This window comes from Lontra canadensis, unplaced genomic scaffold, assembly GCF_010015895.1.
Source record: "Lontra canadensis isolate GAN:19392208 unplaced genomic scaffold, GSC_riverotter_1.0 scaffold13, whole genome shotgun sequence".
Lineage (NCBI taxonomy): Eukaryota > Metazoa > Chordata > Mammalia > Carnivora > Mustelidae > Lontra > Lontra canadensis.
Genome location: NW_022631007.1, coordinates 11,743,722 through 11,762,118, shown reverse-complemented (window position 1 = coordinate 11,762,118; position 18,397 = coordinate 11,743,722). Strand labels below are relative to the sequence as shown.

The 18,397-nt window shown below is 59.9% G+C and overlaps 2 protein-coding genes across 2 annotated transcripts; both read right to left on the bottom strand.

Moving 5' to 3' along the window:
- Positions 1-1,563: 1,563 nt before the first annotated feature.
- Positions 1,564-8,910, bottom strand: CHRND (cholinergic receptor nicotinic delta subunit). The gene is made up of 12 exons (XM_032857973.1): positions 8,858-8,910; positions 8,459-8,601; positions 7,970-8,014; positions 7,333-7,442; positions 7,069-7,224; positions 6,734-6,843; positions 5,609-5,809; positions 4,228-4,339; positions 4,009-4,123; positions 2,971-3,175; positions 2,750-2,868; positions 1,564-1,817 (listed from the first exon to the last, which is right to left on the bottom strand). The coding sequence occupies exons 1-12, from the start codon at positions 8,907-8,909 to the stop codon at positions 1,635-1,637; spliced, it is 1,551 nt and encodes a 516-aa protein (XP_032713864.1). The 5' UTR covers position 8,910; the 3' UTR covers positions 1,564-1,634.
- A 525-nt stretch (positions 8,911-9,435) lies between these two features.
- Positions 9,436-14,484, bottom strand: PRSS56 (serine protease 56). Its single transcript, XM_032857951.1, has 13 exons — positions 14,382-14,484; positions 13,608-13,745; positions 13,209-13,262; positions 12,905-13,094; positions 12,459-12,558; positions 12,211-12,370; positions 11,849-11,991; positions 11,445-11,607; positions 11,068-11,244; positions 10,819-10,983; positions 10,669-10,731; positions 10,240-10,346; positions 9,436-9,864 (listed from the first exon to the last, which is right to left on the bottom strand). Exons 1-13 carry the CDS (start codon positions 14,482-14,484, stop codon positions 9,580-9,582), a joined length of 1,848 nt encoding a protein of 615 aa, XP_032713842.1. The 3' UTR covers positions 9,436-9,579.
- Between the last annotated feature and the right edge of the window lie 3,913 nt (positions 14,485-18,397).

Sequence of the window (18,397 nt, the reverse complement as noted above, 5' to 3'; positions counted from 1 at the left end):
CAAAGCACCCCCAAACTTTGTCTCTTAAAAATCATATGCTATTCCACACAGTTTCTGGGGGTCAGGAATCCAGGAGCAGCTTAGCTGGGTGGCTCTGGCTCCAGAACTCATGGGACTGCACCCAAGATGTTAACCTGGATGGTGATCTCCTCTGAAGGCCCCATTGGGGCTGGAGGATCCACTTCCAAGGTCACTCATGGGGCTGCAGGCAGAGGGGCTCAGGTCCTTGCCAAGTGGGCCTCTCCACAGGACTGCTCCCATGCCAGCTGGCTTCCCCAGAGTGAGAGATCTAGCTGAAAGTGAAGAGTGAAGACGTGGGAGGCAGGGAGTGCTGCAGTGTCTTATAGAGCCTAATCTCAGAAGCGACACACCGTCACTTCCGCCTCCTTCTGTCAGTCACACAGACCAATCCCGGTGCATTGTGGGAGTGAGCTACACAGGGTATGAATACCAGGAGGTGGGGATCGCTGGGGCCATCTTGGAGGTAGGCTATCATGTCTCCCAGCATCTGCAGCCTCGGCCTTTGGCCCTTGGACAAGATTGCTGGGGGCTCCCTTTGGGATAGAGTTGTCAAATTTAGCAAATAAAAATACAGGATTCTGGGCACCTGGATGGCTCAGTCTGTTGAGCCTCTGACTCTTGATTTCGGCTCAGGTCATGATCTCCGGGTGGTGAGACTGAGCCCCTGTTGGGCTCTGTGCTTTCTTTTTTTCTTTTCTTTCTCTGCCACCCCTCAAAACAAAACAAAACAAGATACCCAGTTAAGTTTGAATTTCAGATAAACAATAATTTTTTAGTAAAAATATGTCCCAAATATTGTATGAAAACCCTACTTTGGGGAGAGAAGTTGCCCAAGAGGAGACACTTCTTGGGGGAGGGCTGAGCTCTAGGGCCCTAGGATCGTGCATGTGACCTGAGGTTGACAAGCTGACCTTTGGTCTTTTTGAGTGTTGAGCTTGGCCCTTCCACCCTAGTCCTTGGCTTCCCTGGGGGACCCAGACAAAGTCACCAAGGCAGAAAGAAAGGTCTGGGGAAGGCCATTTTGCAATCCTGGGGTTCCCACCCCTGCTGAAAGCCTCTTTCCTTAAGAGGTCTGGAGAGGGAGGTGTCCCCACATAAAACCCCCATTGGGGCCTCAGAAGCCCAAGGCTGAGGGGTTGTGGAGAGGAGGGTGGCTGGAGGAACAGGGAAGTGAGAGCACAGGATCCTACCTGCTCTACCCCCACCTAGGGAAGGGGAGGAAGAAGAGGCCTCTGCCTTTCTCATTCCTCACAGAAGGGTCCCAGCCTGAGCCAGCCCCTCTTCCCCCCACAAATTGTCATGCTCTGACCCCCAGACGGTATCCACTCTCAGTCCTCCTTAGCGGCTCTGTGGTGTTTAGCTGCAGAGGACCCATGGTTGAAGAGTGGGGCTTCCCACTTCCTTCCCTAATCTCAGGAAAGCCTGGCTCTTCCTGCCCCAGCCTTGCAGCACCAGCTGGACTCAAGCCCCAGGGTCAGAAGTTGGCCTCCCCAGGAAGGGCTTGTCCTCTGTCAGACATCCCTGTCCATACGACTAGTGCCCTCCCTCCACTTGTGCCCCCCACCTCTGGACGCTGCCTGGGAGCTGGGCCAGCTGGGCAGGGCAGGCCTGTTCTAGATGAAGCGCTTGTCCTGCTCATGGTAGGAGAAGGGGTCCCCGGGGAAAGGCTGAGGTGGAGGCTGGTTGTAGGCTCCTTGCAGGAAGATCCAGGCCGTGCCCACCACCATGATGGGCGTCACCACAAACAGGCAGAGTCGGTCCACTGTGCGGGCCACTCGGTTCCAGCAGTCCTTCTCCTGGGGGCAGGGGGGCAGAGACAGGGTGGTGAGGAAGGCTCTCAAACCATGCGCCTATACCCCAAGCCCAGGCCCAGTGACAGAGGCATGGCCTCAGCGTATCTGTGGGGTTTGCTCTGGCTAGCAGTGGATGTGACAAGCTGGTATGTTCCCTCTGTCCAGGAGACCAAGAATGGGGCCACAGCCCTCCTCCTCACCCCACTGCAGAGCTCCAGGAGCTGAAGAAGAGCTGGGGTGCCAGCAGTCTCTCTCAAGGAGCTGAGGAAGGTTGCATCGTCCCCTCTCCTCCCTCTTCACCCTCCCAGCTTCTCAACGCCATGCTGGCCCCTATGCAAACTGGAAAACAGGGCCCCTTTCTCAAGAGAGAAGTTTAAAAATCAAATAATATGGAACGACCACCTAAGGCTGCCTTTTAAACGGCCGCTTATGTCTAGAACATCAGACTTGGAATTGAGCAGGGACAGAAAATGACGGGTCTGGCAACAAAGAAGGAACCCTAGGGGTGCCTGGGTGGCTCAGTGGGTTAAGCCTCTGCCTTTGGCTCAGGTCATGATCCCAGGGTCCTGGGATCGAGCCCCGCATCAGGCTCTCTGCTCAGCAGGGTGCCTGCCTCCCCCCCCCTCTCTCTGCCTGCCTCTCTGCCTACTTGTGATCTCTGTCAAATAAACAAATAAAATACTAAAAAAAAAAAAAAGAAGAAGAAGAAAAAGAAGGAACCCTAAGGGAGCTACGTGCCTGTGGCTATGCCTGGGTGCATGCTGTGTGCAGTGAGCTGCCGGAGAGTTCTAGATGGGGGCTCGGCCTCCCAGCGGGGCCCAGGGTCTGCACCCACCGTGAACTCCTTCCTCTCAGTGGGTACATGTCTCTGAGGAGAAGTGAGGCCCCCTGAAGACAGGATACACTCTAGGCATCGGCCCTCTGTGGCTACTCACCTCATTGTAATTGTTCTGGTCCCTCATGTGGCTGACAATGAAGTTGGCCCCATCCACGGCCGGCTTCAGCTCACTCAAGAGCTCCTGCTGGGCCTGCTCAGAGCCTGCAGGGAGCAGGCCTGTGGAGACCAGGCCAGAGGGGGGCATGAGGCCTGCCTCCAGCCCACCTTCTGTGGATGGGCCGCACCCCCAAGCCCCCCCCACCCCCGGCAGGGACCCACGTGCGGTGGTGAGGCGCCGGGCCAGCCCGTGGCGCTCGGACTGCTTCTCAAACATGAGGTCACTTCGGGACTTGAGCAGGAAGTACTCCTCAGCCTTGGAAATGTAGCCCAGGGAGCTGCTCCTCCGGACCAGAGCCCCCGGGCCAGGTCCATCGTCTGCAGGGCGGGACATGTGTAGGAGTTCCGGCAGGGTCTCCAGGAAGAGCTGCAGCAGGTCGGGGGTGGGGGGATGGGGGACACAGGAAGGCTATTTTACTGACATGCGCCACCTTGGCACATTGAAATGTCTGTGAGTCCATTCCTGACTGCCACAAAGTACTGCTGAGTCGCATGCTGTCCCGGAGTCCTCCTATCCTCTAGTGACGGACCCTTAGCTTGCTTCCAACCGCCCCTCATTGCCCACAGCACAAAGCAGAGCTCATTTGTTCAAAATGAATTATATGCACAAAACAAAAAAGAACAAGGCCTCCCATGCTCCGCGCTCTTCTCCAGACACTGAAGACCAAACAAGCCCTCAACCTTCCCAGAACAGGGAGCAGCGGCTGAGAGGCAAGGACACCCCTTCCTGGGCATGCCATCCCCGCATTCCTCGCCTTCTTTTCCATCAAGGGTAGAGGGAACATACAGCAGAATGGGCAGCCCTGAAGTGTAGAGCTAGGTGAATTTTTATAGATGCTGTCAACTATGTAAACACCCCCCAGAGGGGAGATCTCCAACGGGTTCCCAATCCCTGGTGCTTCCGCCTGTCACTTCCCCCCACCCCCTTGGGAAACCCCCTCCCAATTTCTATCGCTAAAGGCTGGTTTTGCTTGTCCTTGAACTTCATAGAGAGGAGACTGTGCAGCTTGTGCTCCTCTGGGTCGGGATCCTTCTGAGTAGCAGCCAGCCAGGAGAGTCGACCATGCGGTGTGGGTAGCGGCGCGTCGCGCTTGGGTCACGCAGGGCCGGCGTACCCGTGCAGTCACGCCGGGGGTCTTTCCCTGCTCTCCTGTGAAGGGACTGCTGGACCGTCTCCAGCTTTTGGCTGAGAGCCCTCACCTTCTTGACCCCCTCAGACAGCACGTGCGTGCTGGGGGTGCGGAAGTGGATGTTGAGCACGATGACGCAGATCACGACGACCATGGTCACCAGCACCATGCCGAAGAGCAGGAATCTGTAGGGACACACTCACTGTGGAGCCCTGGTGGGGCAGGGCGTGGCAGGGCGTGGTGGGCGGGGCTGGCTGGGGGGGTGTGGCTTGGCACAGACATCACTCACTTGCCAATGAGGGGGATGGCGATGGATGTGGCTGGCAGCCTCTTGGAGATGAGCAGCAGGAAGACAGACTGAGCCAGGAGCACTGAGATGGCCATCGATGTCTTCTCGCCACCTGGGGGAGCCTGGGACTTAGCAGCTGTTCTCTCTGGTCTTGGGCCCAGTGGGTCTCACCATGGCCCCTGCACCACTGGTCGCAAAGCCACCATACCCTGATTAACATTGTGGGGGTACTGAGCTAGAGCACATGGGTTCAAATCCCGGCTCTGGCACTTACTTGCTGGGTGACCTTAGACAAGTAGCCTAACCTCTCTGTGCCTCGGTTTTCACAACTGCGGAATGTTGTGAGGACCAAGTGAGAGAGTGAGTGTTAAACGCTCATCATGCTGCCTGGGGCTCAGTGATCACCGGGTCTCACTGTTAGCCAGCTTGCTGCCACTCGGCCCTCCAAAAATCACAGGTCTGGTGTGTCCCCCTGTACAGAAAGTTCCAGGACATCCTCAGAGCCCCCATATTTCCCCAACTCCTAGTCCTCCACTCAGAGACCCCCGACCCAGCATTGCCCAGCTCCTCCCATTGGAGCCCCTGAGCACTCTGAGGTGGCCACTGCAGTCACAGGCCCACAGCCCTGCCCCAGGGCCCCTTCTCTACCTGGAAGCTGCGTCCCATCCCATCTCCAGCTCAAGCACCACCTCTTCCAGGAAAGCTTCCCCCATTATCCTACCCTGGAGGCCATGCTCTCAGACCTGCAGAGTACAGTCTCGGCCCGCAACAGAGGCTGGATCTGGCACCCAGTCAACACTTGTCCTGAGGCTGGATCAGAGGCTGGATCACACTTGTCCCTGGGACTCACTGTGCCTTACTTCTAGTAAATACTCTGAAACTATTGCGAAACCAAGTGAGCACAGATTACACATGCCCTTCTAGAACCAAAAGAACATCAGCTGCATGCCCCTACGCCTGGCTTCCCAGAGATCCCTTCAGCCACCCACTGGTTCCAAGCAGATGGTCTTCTGTGTGCCAGGCCTGTGGTCATACATGGTGACCAGGACAGACCTGATATCTGCTCTGACAGAGGGACAGTCTTGTGGTTCTCTCTAGGGAACTTCCTTGGGAAGTCCCACTGTGAGAAGCAGAAGCAAGGTCCAAGAGAGACGGACTCCCCAGGGGCCCTGTCCATTTGGGGATGTTGGACAGTGTCACAAAACCCTCCCTTTGGCTAGCCACATGCCCCTCCTGCTTGGACCCTGGGCAGGAAGCCCCGGAAGTGGTGACCTCCTTGTGTCTCCCAGGAGGAAGGGAGGGGAGGGTTGGGAGGCCGAGGCTCAGGGAGTGGGAAAGGCGCCCCAGGCGGCTGGGGGCTGGGATGGGCTCTGAGGCTCACTGTCTGCCGGCAGGTAGAAGACTAGGTTGATCATGAAGGAGATGAGCACGCAGGGCACCAGGATGTTGATGACGTAGAAGAGGGGCTTGCGGCGGATGATGAGGTAGAAGGAGACGTCCTGGCGGCCGGGACTGTCCAGTGGGACACTGAGGTCCATGTTGATCCTAGCTGGCCGGTGCACTATCTCCCACTCCCCATTCTCTGAGGGCGGCAGAAGGACACCTTGGTGTCAAGTTGGGCAAGGGGGCACGGGGTGGGCTCAGGGCAGGACTGGGGGCTGGGGAGAGGGGGCATGCGGAGGACGGCTGGGGTTCTGTTTGCAGGTTTCCCTCCCTGGGGGGTTGGGATGGAGGTTTCAATCTGCAAGGGAGAAATTCTCCTCTGGGAGTGTTTCCCCCTCTTCTTGGAAGATATAGAAGCTAAGGCCATAATATGGTTCGAATAAGTCTTAGAGATAATGATGCAGCAAGAATAAGACCAATCCCTCCCCTTCCACTCCTCGGGGATGGAGTAGCCTTGGGACTAGTGTGACATTGGTCTCCTGTGATGGACAGCGGCATGGAGTGGGGGACCCCTAGAAGATCTGAGCCCGCTCATAGATGGGGGTGGGGGATCTTGGTAGGGGGCGGCACACACAACCATAGAGTACCCGCTAAAGCCGCAACCATATCCCTGGGCTGACTGGGAACAGAAGACTAACAACCCCTCTTATCTGTCAGCCACATCCATCCCCAGGGACCCTGTCCAGATCCAGGAGGGTCTTCAGGCCTGGGCAGCAGAAGGAGTGTGGCCCTGTCGGTCTCTGCTTGTGGGACACAGTCCCTCCAGTTGGACTTCTTTTCCTTTCAGTGTGCTAGATTTGTGTCAGTAAGTCAGTAACATACATAAGTGTATGTTTCTCTGTGGGTCAGTGTGTGTCTGTCCATCGGTGTCTCTCTCTCAGTCTGTGTGCCTGTAGGTCCATGTTCCAGGTGTGTGTGTGTGTGTGTGTGTGTGTGTGTGTGTGTGCAGGTGCATCTCTGGGGGGGGGCAGGCAGTGTCAGGGTGACCGTATCTGTGGGTGTGTGTCTGAGGGGCCCGCCCACCCCGCCCACCCCGCCCACCCACAGCCGCTACTCCTAGCACCTGTGAAGCCCTCGGGGTCAATGATGATCCACTCCACAGGGTAGAAGCGGCCCTCTTCTTCCTCTTGCTTCAGACTCAGGGTGATCTCCTTGGCTGTGTACTTGAGGGAACTGGGGAGGGCAGTGAGTAGAGGGGGGTCCTCAGCCATTGGGCGCGGCCACTGATGGCAGGGGGTGGGGGAAGGCTAGTAGTAGAGGAGGTTCATGGTCAAAGGGGCCGTCAGGGGTGTGAGGGAGCTCTCATCAGTACAGAGCGGGGGCCTCTGCCCGAGAGTGCTTCATGGACCTGTCTCAGTCCCTGGCCAGGGTGAAGGGTGGCTGGAGAAGTGGGTGCACCTGAACTTGAGGGAGCAGTTCTGCCAGTCAAAGGGGAAGTAGGTGACGGAGATGGGGCAGGAAGAGCGGAAGATGGCGGGCGGCAGCCAGTACACATAGCCCGAGGGGTAGATGAGCACGTTGCAGGAGTAGGAAATCTGGAAGGAGCCGTCGTTGCTGAGGGACAAGGACAAGGGGTCACCATCAATGCCAGCCAGCTTGGAACTGGCAGGGTTTGGGGGGGCAGAGCGGGGGAGGGGATGCCGGGGAGGGCTGCGGCTCAACTTGTTCTCCAGCACAATCTCTGGGAGCCACAGCATGTCAGGGGGCAGGCGCAGGACACTGATATTCCCAAATTCTTCAGCATCCCACTGCAGCCGGCTGTCTGTCCAGCCCTGGAAGCCCCAAAGAGGTGTCAGTGGTAGGTTCTGCTGTTGCCCAGGCTCCCCTTTCCCCCCCCCAACTCTCCTCACTTCCCTGAGGGAAGACTGGGCAGGGTCTGGGAGCTGTGATAAGAGTTTGGGGGAGGTGATACAGAGTTAGGACTGAGATCTGTCATGTACAGCTGTGTAGAACGTACACTGCACAATCAAGGGAGCATATTTCCATTGTGGGCATAGAAGATGTATATCTGTATTATGAAATTCTGACAGGTGGCAGAAGAGTGTCTTCTAATAAAATCAGGATATTGTGACAATTTCCCCATAGATGAAGGATCCCGGTCTACCAGAAGTCTCTATCTGAGCTAGCTAGTGACTGTTCAAGGTGGTGGGAAGGGCAGCTGGGCTTCTGGATAGAAGTCAGCTCCTCCTGGAGGACAGGAGGATCCACTTCTGGAGATCCCCAAGCAAAAGGGAGCACAGGGAAGCCTGGGCCTTGCACCCTCACCCCCACACCCCAGCACTGAGCGGGGTATTCTTACGTGCTCAATCCACACGTTAGTGGTGAGGGTCTCTTCCACTTCTTTCTGTAATCACACACGAGACGGCTGTCCCCCAGGGTCCGCATGGTTCTTCCACCTATATACATTCACCAAGCACCTACTCCCAGCTGCCACCCAGGGGAAACCATGGCAATTGGCCTAATCAGACTCCTGCCACAAGCATTCAGTCACTAGGGGGTGGGCAGACCCAGGAGCAGGGACAGTGCGTGGCCTCTGAAGTGTATCATCGGTCTGATATGGGGCACACCCCAGAGCTGAAGCTAGGAGGGAAAGGGGGATCAGGCCAAAGCTTGTGGCAGCATTGAGCGTGCAGAACACTGGAGCCTGCTTCCCTGGGACAGGAGCTACCATAGTCCAGGCTGGGGCCTTGAACTTCCTTCCTGGTCATCCCAGTCCGGGAGACAGGCAGGCCTCCCAAGAGCTGTCCCTGCCCTCCCGTCCCCAGCCCAGCCACAGAGGGGGTCTCACCAGGGAGATGAGGTTGGAGAGTGTGAGGGCCAAAGAGACCTTTACACTCTCTCCCTGGTGTGCCGGCCGGAGCTCCTTGTTGTAGCCTTTCTCTTCGAACAGGTGCCGAATTAGCCGCTCCTCCTCGTTCAGGCCCCAGCTACCTGGGGATGGGTGGGGTGCAGGGCAGGGGTGGACAGGAAGGGAGCTGCCCTGAAATCCTGCTGGGCCATGGGGCTGGGCTCAGCAGGGGGATCCCACCCCGCCTGCCCCTCCAGGAGAAATAGCAGTGGGGGTGGGAGGTTGGGCCCGATGCTAAGGGAGGGAGAATCAGGTAGGTAGGGTAGGAGGGGACCATGCAGTAGGGGCCCTGGTGTGAGTCCTGAGGGCCCTTCAGGACGGGGTGATGTCTGCTCTTACCACAAACAACCAGTATAGCCAGCAGCCCCAGCGTCAACCCGGGTCCCTCCATCCTGTCCCTCTGACTGGGTCCCGTGGCTGCCCCTTCTGTCTACAGGGCTGGGGAATGTGGGTGGGTAGGAGAGGGGACAGGTGTGGGGAGGGGGGGTCATGTGCAAAGGGAAGTGGCAGCCCGGAAATGCAATCTGACACGTCTGGGCATGGCTCCGGGTATAAAACCCAAGGCAGGTGCCGAGGGGGTGGGGATGGGGACTGGCCGCCAGGCAGGAGTCCAAGGACAGGAGGCTGGAACTTCCCACTACTAGCAGTAGGGGTGGGGGCTGGGTAGAGGCACTGGATTCTGGGGGCAGCTCTGGCCATCCACAGGGAGGGGAGTGGTGACAGGTCAGCTGTTGCCATTTCTTGAGGAGCAGACATGCATGCGGAAATGGGGACTTAGCTGCCTCTCTCCAGTGTCTTTGTGACCTCTGCCAACTGCTACTGAAGGCTGGGTCCTCCTTGGCCCTAATGTTCACCCACCCAGTTCTCATCCCAAGAAAGCTCAAGAGTTATCACTGTAGATCATAAATAACGTTTATTAAAGCAGCCGGGATTTTCTGATGACATATCTGGGAAGACACATGGACCCAGGCCCCTCGCCCCCCACACCCAATCAACTGTGGCTGGGACATATTGTTATCACAGGAGCCCCCTGGAGGGGTAGGTCTTGACCAGGGGTTGGTTCATGGCCCCCTGGCTGGGGAATTCTGAGGACTGAGTGGGGGGTGCCCCTTCCTCCCCAGCCCCTGGCTCTGCCTTGCACCCATCCGGGGTCCCTCTGCCTCTCCCAGTGCGGCCAAACGGAAGGCCTGCAGGGCCTGCACCAGCAAGCGGGGGAGGCTGCGAGCCATCGTGGCCGGCTCCAGGCCTACCAGGCCCCCGAAGACCACGTGTTGGCCCCCCAAGCCTGCCCGCACCCAAGCTCGGAAGAGGCCGGTCAGTGTCTTGGAGCCCAGATCGGCCAGGACCTGAAGAAGGAGGAGGGAGCTCAGGGTCCCACAACCCAGCTCTTGGTCTGCCTCCTCCGGGCCCCCAGAAACTCTCACCCAGATCCACTCTCCCCCATACTCTCACAATCCTGCACACTTTCTGCTCACTTGGACACCCCCACGTGCCCTTCTACTCCCACACCTTCACATCCACCCAGCACCCCAGCTTACACGCAGATGCCCTCCCTGCCCCTTTCTCCCAAGACACCCCCCTGCCTCCACCCCAAATTGCTGGGGAGCAGGTCCTCCCTTCTGCTGTGGAGGGTGCCCCTTCTGTCCCCCTACTCATCAGGCCTGATCCAGGTCAGCCTTCTGAGGCCACTTTGAGTGAATGTGGGAAGACTGACGACCTACCTCGTGGAAGTCCATGGCCAAGTGCTCTGCTGGGACCTGCAGGATCCAGGCATGGGTGCCTTGAAGGGTGGTCAACTTCTGTTGCAGACTCTCCAGCCCAGGGCAACCTGCATGAAGGGGAGAGGTCCTGGGTACAGCAGTAAACGCACTGGAAAGGAGCCAGGGTGGGATTCCCACAAGGACCTCAGTGGACCGCCTCCCAGGGGGCAGATTTCTCCTCGTGCTACAGATGGGAAACTGAGTATCAGAGAGGTTAAGTGATAACAAAAGCAGATGGTCTCTGCTGAACTGAACCCCCAAAGAGTCATCCTCCCTACTGCGGGGAGGGGGGCGGGGGCTCAGGCGGGGACAGCCAGTCGGCCCACGAATCCCCTCGCCAGCCCTTGGCCTGCTACTCTCCCGGCAAACGCCCGCAGGGGGCGTCATTACCGTTCGCTTCCACGCGCTGCTCTGGCCTCCGCTTCGGGAACCGAGCGCCCGCAGCCCGCGATCCTGGGGAGACGCAGCGTTAGGGGATCGCCTCCTCCGCGCAGTTGATGGCGGGGGGTGCTGGGGCTGGAGTGTGAAGGCGCGGGGTACCTGGGTGCAGCCGCTGCTCGCGGGCGGGGTGTCTTCGAGGCTCCAGGAGCGACAGAGCCGGGCGAGCCAGGGTGGGGGCCAGGCGCCGCATCCCTGGGCTCGGGCCAAGCAGTTCCTGAGCGCCCCGCAGCAGGCCCAGCAGGGTGTGTGCCAGCGAGCGCAGCTCTGCGGGCGGACAAGGGTCCGAGAGGCGGTCACAGCTGGGTCAGGCCCCCTGTCCGCCGGCCCAGCCCTGGGAACTGGACTCACCGCATCGCCTTCGGCGCTGCAGGCACTGCTGGTGCGCCAGACGCGCGCAGGCGGCCGCGGGCCCAGGGCACAGGCGGGCGTAGAAGGCGCAGGGCAGGGCGGCGTCTGCCGGCGGTTCACCGGGCGGCTCCCAGGCCAGCAGCTCCCTGCAACTGGGCTCCCGGCTGGAGGGGGTTGCTGTGGGGGGTGGGGATGGGGGTAGCGGCGGCCAATTCAGCCCCGGCTTTGGACCTTAGCCCTTGCAGCTCTTCCCCGAAGGGAGGACAGGCTTTCCCCACGCAGTAAGGGGCTGGGGGCCGGTGGGATGTAGAGGGGCTTGTCCCAAGGGCTGTGAGCAGGGCACCTCGGGGAGAGGTGAATAGGAACGGGGCACTCACCACTCATCTGTTCCTGGAGCCAGTCTTTGAACACGGCCACACGAGTGTAGACCCCAGGCTTCCCTGGCTCTCCGCATCCATCTCCCCAGGAGGTGACTCCATACAGGACCTCCCTGGGGTGGGACCCAGGCTCAGAACAGGTCAGGGGGCCTCCAGAGTCACCCTGCGGGACCCAAGCCAAAAGAGAGAGTACTTCATCGACCTGCCCCTCTCCTCTGCCAGCCTGACACTTGGCAGGGTGGGGCAGCTCTGAGTTCTAGGGATTCTACCCTTGTACCCCCTTTTAGTGGTGGGGACATGAAAGCTCAGACAAGTTGAATGACAACCGACTGCGGAAGGAAAGAAGCCGTCCTGTCCCTGGGGAGCAGCCTGCTCAGCACCCTAACATCAATCAGGGCTCCTACCTGGCAGGAGTCCACGCCCCCGGCCAGGTAGCCAGCACATAGCATGCTGCTGGGGTGCAGCTCGGGCCCCAGGGCCCTTTTGCAGGTGTCAGTGCTGAGCAGGGGCACTCTTGCCTCTCTCACCGCCTCCGCCTCAGGCCCATCTACAGGGAATGGGTGGAGGGAGCTCAGGCCTGGAGGGCAGGGGCCTTGCTAGCAGGTCCCTCCTCCCACTACCCTCCTTGATTCCTCCCCCTTTGCAAGATCAGACAGTATTTCGCAAAGGTGATGGGGGGGGGGTCAGATTCCCTACACCCGGCCTTCCCCAACTCCATCACCCTAACCCCCCATTCTTCGCACTCACACTGGAAGCAGCCCCATACCTTCGAAGAGGGCCCCCCAGCCCGCGATAGCGCAAGGGGTGCCGGCTGGGGGTTCCCGGGGCCCCTGGGGCAGGCACACAGGGCGCCACGCCCCGGCCGGGCTCACGGGCGTCCACAGCTGCACCAGGGCCAGGTCGTTGTGGAAGGTCCGCGGGTCAAACTGCGGAGGGAGTGGCCGCGCAATAGTGATGAAGTGTGGGGTGGGGGTGCTGTTCCCCACTCTGAGAGCCTGGGGTCTGCCCTCTCACCTTGGGGTGCGGCAAGATGCGGTTCACCGGCACCTCCTCTGCTTGCTCCCCCTGGGGCCCCTCGGCTAGCGTCACTGTCCACAGAAGCTCGTTCTGGGCACTGCGGGACAAGGGGCGAGTCCCCTGAGACCCTGCCCTCCACCCACGGGCACCACTCAGCAGGCCCGCACGCCGGGATCTCTGTGTCTCCGCTCCTTCTCGCCGGGCAGGGAAGGTGGGCGGCGGAGAGGCAGGACCCCCAGTAAATCCAGGAGCCTAGCCCAGCCGGACGTTCCCAGATAATCCTCACCCAGGCTGGGCGGAGAGGGCGCCTTGAGGCCGGGAGCAGGGCAAGGCGGTGACCGCCGCCAGGGGGCAGCAGAGACCGGCCCTCGCCTGTGTCGCCCGCCAGACGACCACCGCGCACTGGGGGTGTGGGCTGGTCAAGGGCCTGGGGTCCAACGTACCCCGCGAAGCAGTGCGCCGCGGTGAGCACCCAGGACGCCGCCACCAGGACGCCGCCACACAGAGGCTGCCCTCCGAGCTGCAGCCTCACCAGCCAGGGCCAGGCTCCGGGCGGAGCAGCACTGCCCCCAACAATGCGGCCGTGGGCCCGTGTCACGTTGACAGCGCTTGGGCGCCTCTCGCCACAGGGCCCTAGAAAGGTGGCATGGGCGTCACAGGGGACAAGTCCTGACCCCCTCACCCTCGAGGCCCTTCCAGGGTACATCCCGCCCTTGGCCCTGCCCCCTAGAGCCCTTTCAGCCCTACCTGGCTCTGCTGGATCCTGGAGGAGGGGGGACAGAGGCCTGGGACGCCCAGCGCCTGCTGAGACACAGACCTCTGAGCCTCATGGCTGGCCTCCCAACCCTCCTGCACCCCAGGCCGAGCCTGGGCCCTCTCTCTGCCCTACCGCTCCCCTCTGTTAGTCCACCCCCAGCAACCAGGGTCTATTTCACCATGAACTTCTCACTGTCCACCCAATGAGCCCAGACTCTTCCTGTCCTCCTGCCTTTGCACGGACTATGTCCCAGGCCTGGCGTTCCCTTTCTTCTTGGCAAGACCTTCATCATCAATGTCTCGGTGGCAGCCCCACCTAGTCTCTGTCCCCAGGAGGGAAGGGATGGGATGGACAGGAGGTCGGGCCCAGGGTAGTCAGGGCAAGCTCACCCGGGCACGGGATGGTATGGTTGGCACAGCTGCCACACTCATGCAGTCTGTGTCGAATCTCCATCGCCACTTGATTAACTGTCCACTGGGCGTTCCTCTGGGCGGCCTGCAGTGCTCTCGTGCCGTGGGCTGACAGAGCTGCTGGGACATGGAGCACAATTCACCTGCGGCTGGGGAAGAACCTCAGGCTCCAGCCCTGAGCCTGCCTGGGGAGACGGGAGGGCAGCGGGTGGGGCTCCGGGAGCACCTCGGCAGAATGGGGAGGAGAGAGAGTCCCAGGGTCCCAGGGCCCAGCGCTCAGAGCAGATGGCCCCAGATTCTCAACCCAAGGGTTCTCTGTGATTCAACTGAGCTGGGCTGGAATCTTTGAAAAGGGACTTTCCTTAAAAACCTTGAAGGAAAAACAGCACCCCAGAGGTAGAGACATCACAAAATCCGGGCTTCTTAACAAAGTATCGGGGTCAAGCAGCCCAACTGCGGGCCCAGAAAGCCAAGGAGATGCCACCCGGGACTCTTCCTCCTGCTAAACCCAGAACCTTCCCCGAAGCTCCCCACTCTGGTGGTTGCTGCCAGGTCCCCTTCTTCTGCACCCTTGTTCTCCCCCTTCCTTGCCCACCTGTGCCTCAGTTCCTGGTCCCTTCTCCTCGAGGGGTGGGTGGAAGGGGCCAAAGGTCCAGATGAGTGGGGGTGGCAAGGTCAGGCTCCCCTGGCCCGGACCCAATTCCTCTGTGTTCCTCTCACCTCGGCCGCCCCCTCAGTCTAACCCAGGCTCACCTTGCAGGATGTTGGGGGGCAGGCGCATGTAGAGTGGGTGCCCACGGACAGCCCATGGGTCTGGGAGGGGCAGCAGCAGCAGCAGCAGCACGAGCAGCAGCATGGTGACCGGGAGCCGGGCCAAGCGACCCTACCCTCTTTCCCTCTTGGGGTCCACCCTCCAGGTGTTTATCCTTCCTTGTCTGCCTCCCACTGCCTTTTGGCCCCTGGGTGTTGGATTCTTGTCCCCCAAGTCACCTGACTCTCCTTGGACATCAAAATCACCCACTTCCCTCCGGCGGCCCCTCACCTGGCCCTTAACTCCCGGGAGCCCACAGGGGACTGGGGTTTGGGGGGCTATATAGAGGACAGACTGGGGGGGTACTTGGGAGGGGGGCCAGGGTCGGGGGAGGGATCGGGGTAGTGGGCTCGACCCTCACCTTTGAAGTTTCACAGTCCCGGCTCTGAGGCCCCCCTTCTGTCAAAGGAGCCCTTGTTCCTGCGGCTCCATCAAAGGGGGCTGGACAGGCCAGAAGAGCTGACGGTTGGGCTGGGGGCCAGCCGGAGGGGGGCCGGTGGATAGGGGCTGGCTCCGTCTCCAGGGCTCAAACGGGGGGCGGGGGTTCCCATCTGCCTCTACTCCCTGAGGAGTTTATGGCCACGCTGGGGACATACCCTCCTGGAGGGAGGAGGGAAGGTGGTGTCTGAGGGTCCTTGGCAGCCCCACCCCTTGAAGAGGTGCCCGAGCTCCCAGCCCCTCTGCCCCTAATTGCTTGGCAGCGTCTCTCCCCCATGTAGCCATTTCTAAAGATGATCAAAGAGCCCTAATTAGCGCCCTAATTGCCGCACTGAGGGTAGTGGGGTTGGAAGAGGCAAAGGCAGGCCCTGAGAGGAAAGCGGACATGAAAGGCCCCACCAGTGGCCCAGTTTGGGTCGGCCAGGCCCCAGCAGCTTCTGACGCTCTCCCAGACCCCCTGCCCCTACGCAGTACTCGCTCGGCCTGTCCAGCATTGTTCTCAGTTGCTATGACCCTAATCTGGCAGGAGGGAATCTTCTGGAGTCTCACGGGAAGGGCCACAAATGAGCCGCTCTCCTGGGAGCAAGCTCCCACCTGGGGCAGAGAGGAGGTGCTCTTCTGCCCCACAGAATGTCCTGGGGCCAAAAAAAGAGAATCTTGGCACCCCAATTCATCCTGGTGACCCAGGGTGGCTCTGGCAGGCCTGGTGCCTTCCCAGAGCACATTCTGTCATGACATCGGCCCCATAGCATATTGTCCTTTCTTCTCCAGTCCTTCTCCTTCTGCGCAGGTGGACGAGCCTCTGAGGAGGTGACCCTGACCCCCTTCGTAAGACAGAGCCCCAGGCCTGCAGAGACAGCCTTGAGCCAGGGGCCTTAGGGGTGATGGGTAAGTGGTAGGGAGCGGGAGGTAGGGGGCAGCCAAATCCAGCAGCATCTCCAGCCTCCTCCTTCTGTGCCACTGAGCAACAGAGAGTGTGGCCAACCTCTTGTTCCTCCCTGAAATGCTCTCCCCCCACTCTTCATTCTCTCTTCATCATTCTGGTTCTCTGGCCACTGGCCACCGAGAGATTTCTGGAACTCCTGGAATTCCACTGGAGGGCGCCCCCCCACCCAGTGGTGTGCTGGTGTCAGATCATCCTAGCTCCTGAGAGCTGAAGATTGGCATCTCTTCCCAAGTCTGTCCTGGGTGAACTCACATTGGTAGTTTGACAGCAGCCACAATGGGAGTATTTATGCCCTGGAAATCAACACGTGCTATAAATTGGATCCCCCCTGCCTTCTGCCCACCGAGACCCAACATCCCCCAGCACACCACTATATATGCTCCCTTTCGCCTCCCTGGTTACCACCGCCCCTCATGAAGATAACACCTCTGGTTCCAGAATACCATGGAATGCCATGGAATAGTGTCTGAGTGTGGGTTATTGTGACTGTTGTGAAGCCGAAAATTACTTGTATTTGTCAGAATATCTATCCCTCTAGATAGGATGTATATCTAGATAGGGTATAGCTTCTTGGCAGAGAGGGTGTTCACGCCCCACGGCCTGTACTTGAAGCATAAACAGAGGTTTGACAAAGCGTCCCAAGGAAATTATTTGTGGTTCCAAGAAAGAGCCAGCAAGGTAGGGGACCCAGAAAGCGGAGAAGGTGGGTGGAAAGCCTCCCAGGCCAACGCTGCAGGCCGTCCTTGGAGCTGGCATCTACGCCGAAGGGATTAAGGCCTGGAGGGAGCCCCTCAAGACGGAGGCCCCCTGTGGCCCTCTCCCCGCCGCCGACCCTGGACACCTCCGTCCCTCAGCTGCTTGGATCCTGCCAGAGCCAGGCAGACCAGGCCAGAGCCTCTGAGCTGCCTTCCCTCTGCCTTCTGCCTGCATGCGTCCCTCCAAGGCATGTGGTGGGAGGAGGGAAAAGACCCAGAGCTGCTGGTCTGTCTACTGCCCCAGCTCACCTCAGGGTGAGAACCCTACCCCTGCCAAGGAAAATCAGGGGCCTTACAGCGGATGGTGAGCCACTCAAGCCCACCCCGCCCCCTGCCACCTCCCGTGCCCAGGGCCAGCCGGAGCCCCCACCCCAAGTCTGGTCAGCTTCATCCACTTCCTCAGGTCACCCCTTGAGAACCGGGTGTAAATCCATGTTTTGTGCAACCCTTCTGTATATTGTTGGTGACCGCTACTCGGGCCCCACGGTGGCCCCTTCCACTGGGACGGCCACCCTCCCAGCTGCTCCTCCTCCTCTCTGCCACATCCTCTCTAGCATCTTCTTCAGACCAGTCGCTTCTCTGTGCGGGCTGTGTGGTGGGGTCTTGCAGGTTCCAAGGGACTCAGGCCACCACAGGCTGGTTGAGGGGCAGTCCCCACGAGCCTTCTTCCCACCGCGGAGCTCACTGCTGGGCCCACGTCCTCCCCACAGGCCCTCCCTCCCGTGGAGAAGAGAAAAGGCCGGACTGGGGCGGGGTGCGTGGGCAGCTTGGGGGCAGCACAGAGTAACTGGGGAAAGCATCTTGCCTCACTTCTGTGGCAAAGCTGGAAGGAGAGTCAGGGTCCCCGGAGGGAGGGAGGAATCTCTTGCCCGGGAATCAAGGGACCCGGCAGGGGGAGGAGGCTGACATTTCTGTGTCCCACTGGGGCATGGCTTAGCCAGAGGTCTTGCTGACCTGCTGGGGACAGCCAAAGGGACGCCAGGGTGGGGGCTGCTGAACGAGGAGAGGCTGGGACCCCCACTCTGAGGCTCATGGTCCCTCGGAATTTGCTGAGGGCAATGCCACGTGTGCCTGCAGGCCGGATAGTGGGCCCGAGTGTGGATGAGTCTGGGGCTTCAGGATTTGGGGGGCTGTTGCAGCATTCAGGGCCAAGTGGGGTGCAGCAGGGATGCAGCTGTCACACAGCTCTAACACATGCCAGGCGGGCGGGACTGGCTACGGGCTTTGCAGGGGTCCCAGAGCCAAATGAAAACACAGGGCACTGTGTTCAACAACTATTATGAGTTTCAAGACCCTGGCAGCAGCACCTCAAGCCAAGTATGGGGCCTTGCTGAGTATGGGCCCTGGTGCCCAGAGGGGTTCCCCAAGTGATGGATCCATTGGGGGCGAAGTCAGACCCCTGGTGCTGTTCATCGAAAAGATGTTGTTGTTTTGGGGCTCCCTGGCCCAGGTGCATGGGGAGCAGGCTCCCCTTTCTCTCTCCCTACCCAACAGTGGGGAACTGAGGGTGAGGGGAGCCCTCGGCCCACCCGCCACCCCCGCAGAGCTTCTGAAGCTCCGCCTGAACGCAGGGAGGCGAGAAGAGTTTTGCATCAGGGGAGAAACTGAGAAGCGGGAGTTTCACTGGACACCGCCCAGGAAGAGGAGATGCAAACCCGGCAGGTGAAGAAGGCCGTGAATCTGGCCAGATTTTGGGGCAGGGAGCTGCCCCTTGCCGCGGGGAAGCAGCCTCCACCCAGCACAGTCCAGGCAGTGCCTGGAGAAATGAAATAATTTCAAATCTATTTCCTGATGAATCGTGATTCCCCAACAATCTGGT

Coding starts and splice junctions, on each gene's coding strand:
- PRSS56 (XM_032857951.1), bottom strand. CDS start 14,484: ATGCTGCTGCTCGTGCTGCTGCTGCTGCTGCTGCCCCTCCCAGACCCA. Junction 12,371..12,458: donor GCATCTTGCCGCACCCCAAG/GTGAGAGGGCAG, acceptor CTCCCTCCGCAG/TTTGACCCGCGGACCTTCCA. Junction 9,865..10,239: donor TGGCCATGGACTTCCACGAG/GTAGGTCGTCAG, acceptor CTCCTTCTTCAG/GTCCTGGCCGATCTGGGCTC.
- CHRND (XM_032857973.1), bottom strand. CDS start 8,909: ATGGAGGGACCCGGGTTGACGCTGGGGCTGCTGGCTATACTGGTTGTT. Junction 7,225..7,332: donor GAGATTGTGCTGGAGAACAA/GTTGAGCCGCAG, acceptor CTTGTCCCTCAG/CAACGACGGCTCCTTCCAGA. Junction 4,124..4,227: donor GCCATCCCCCTCATTGGCAA/GTGAGTGATGTC, acceptor GTGTCCCTACAG/ATTCCTGCTCTTCGGCATGG.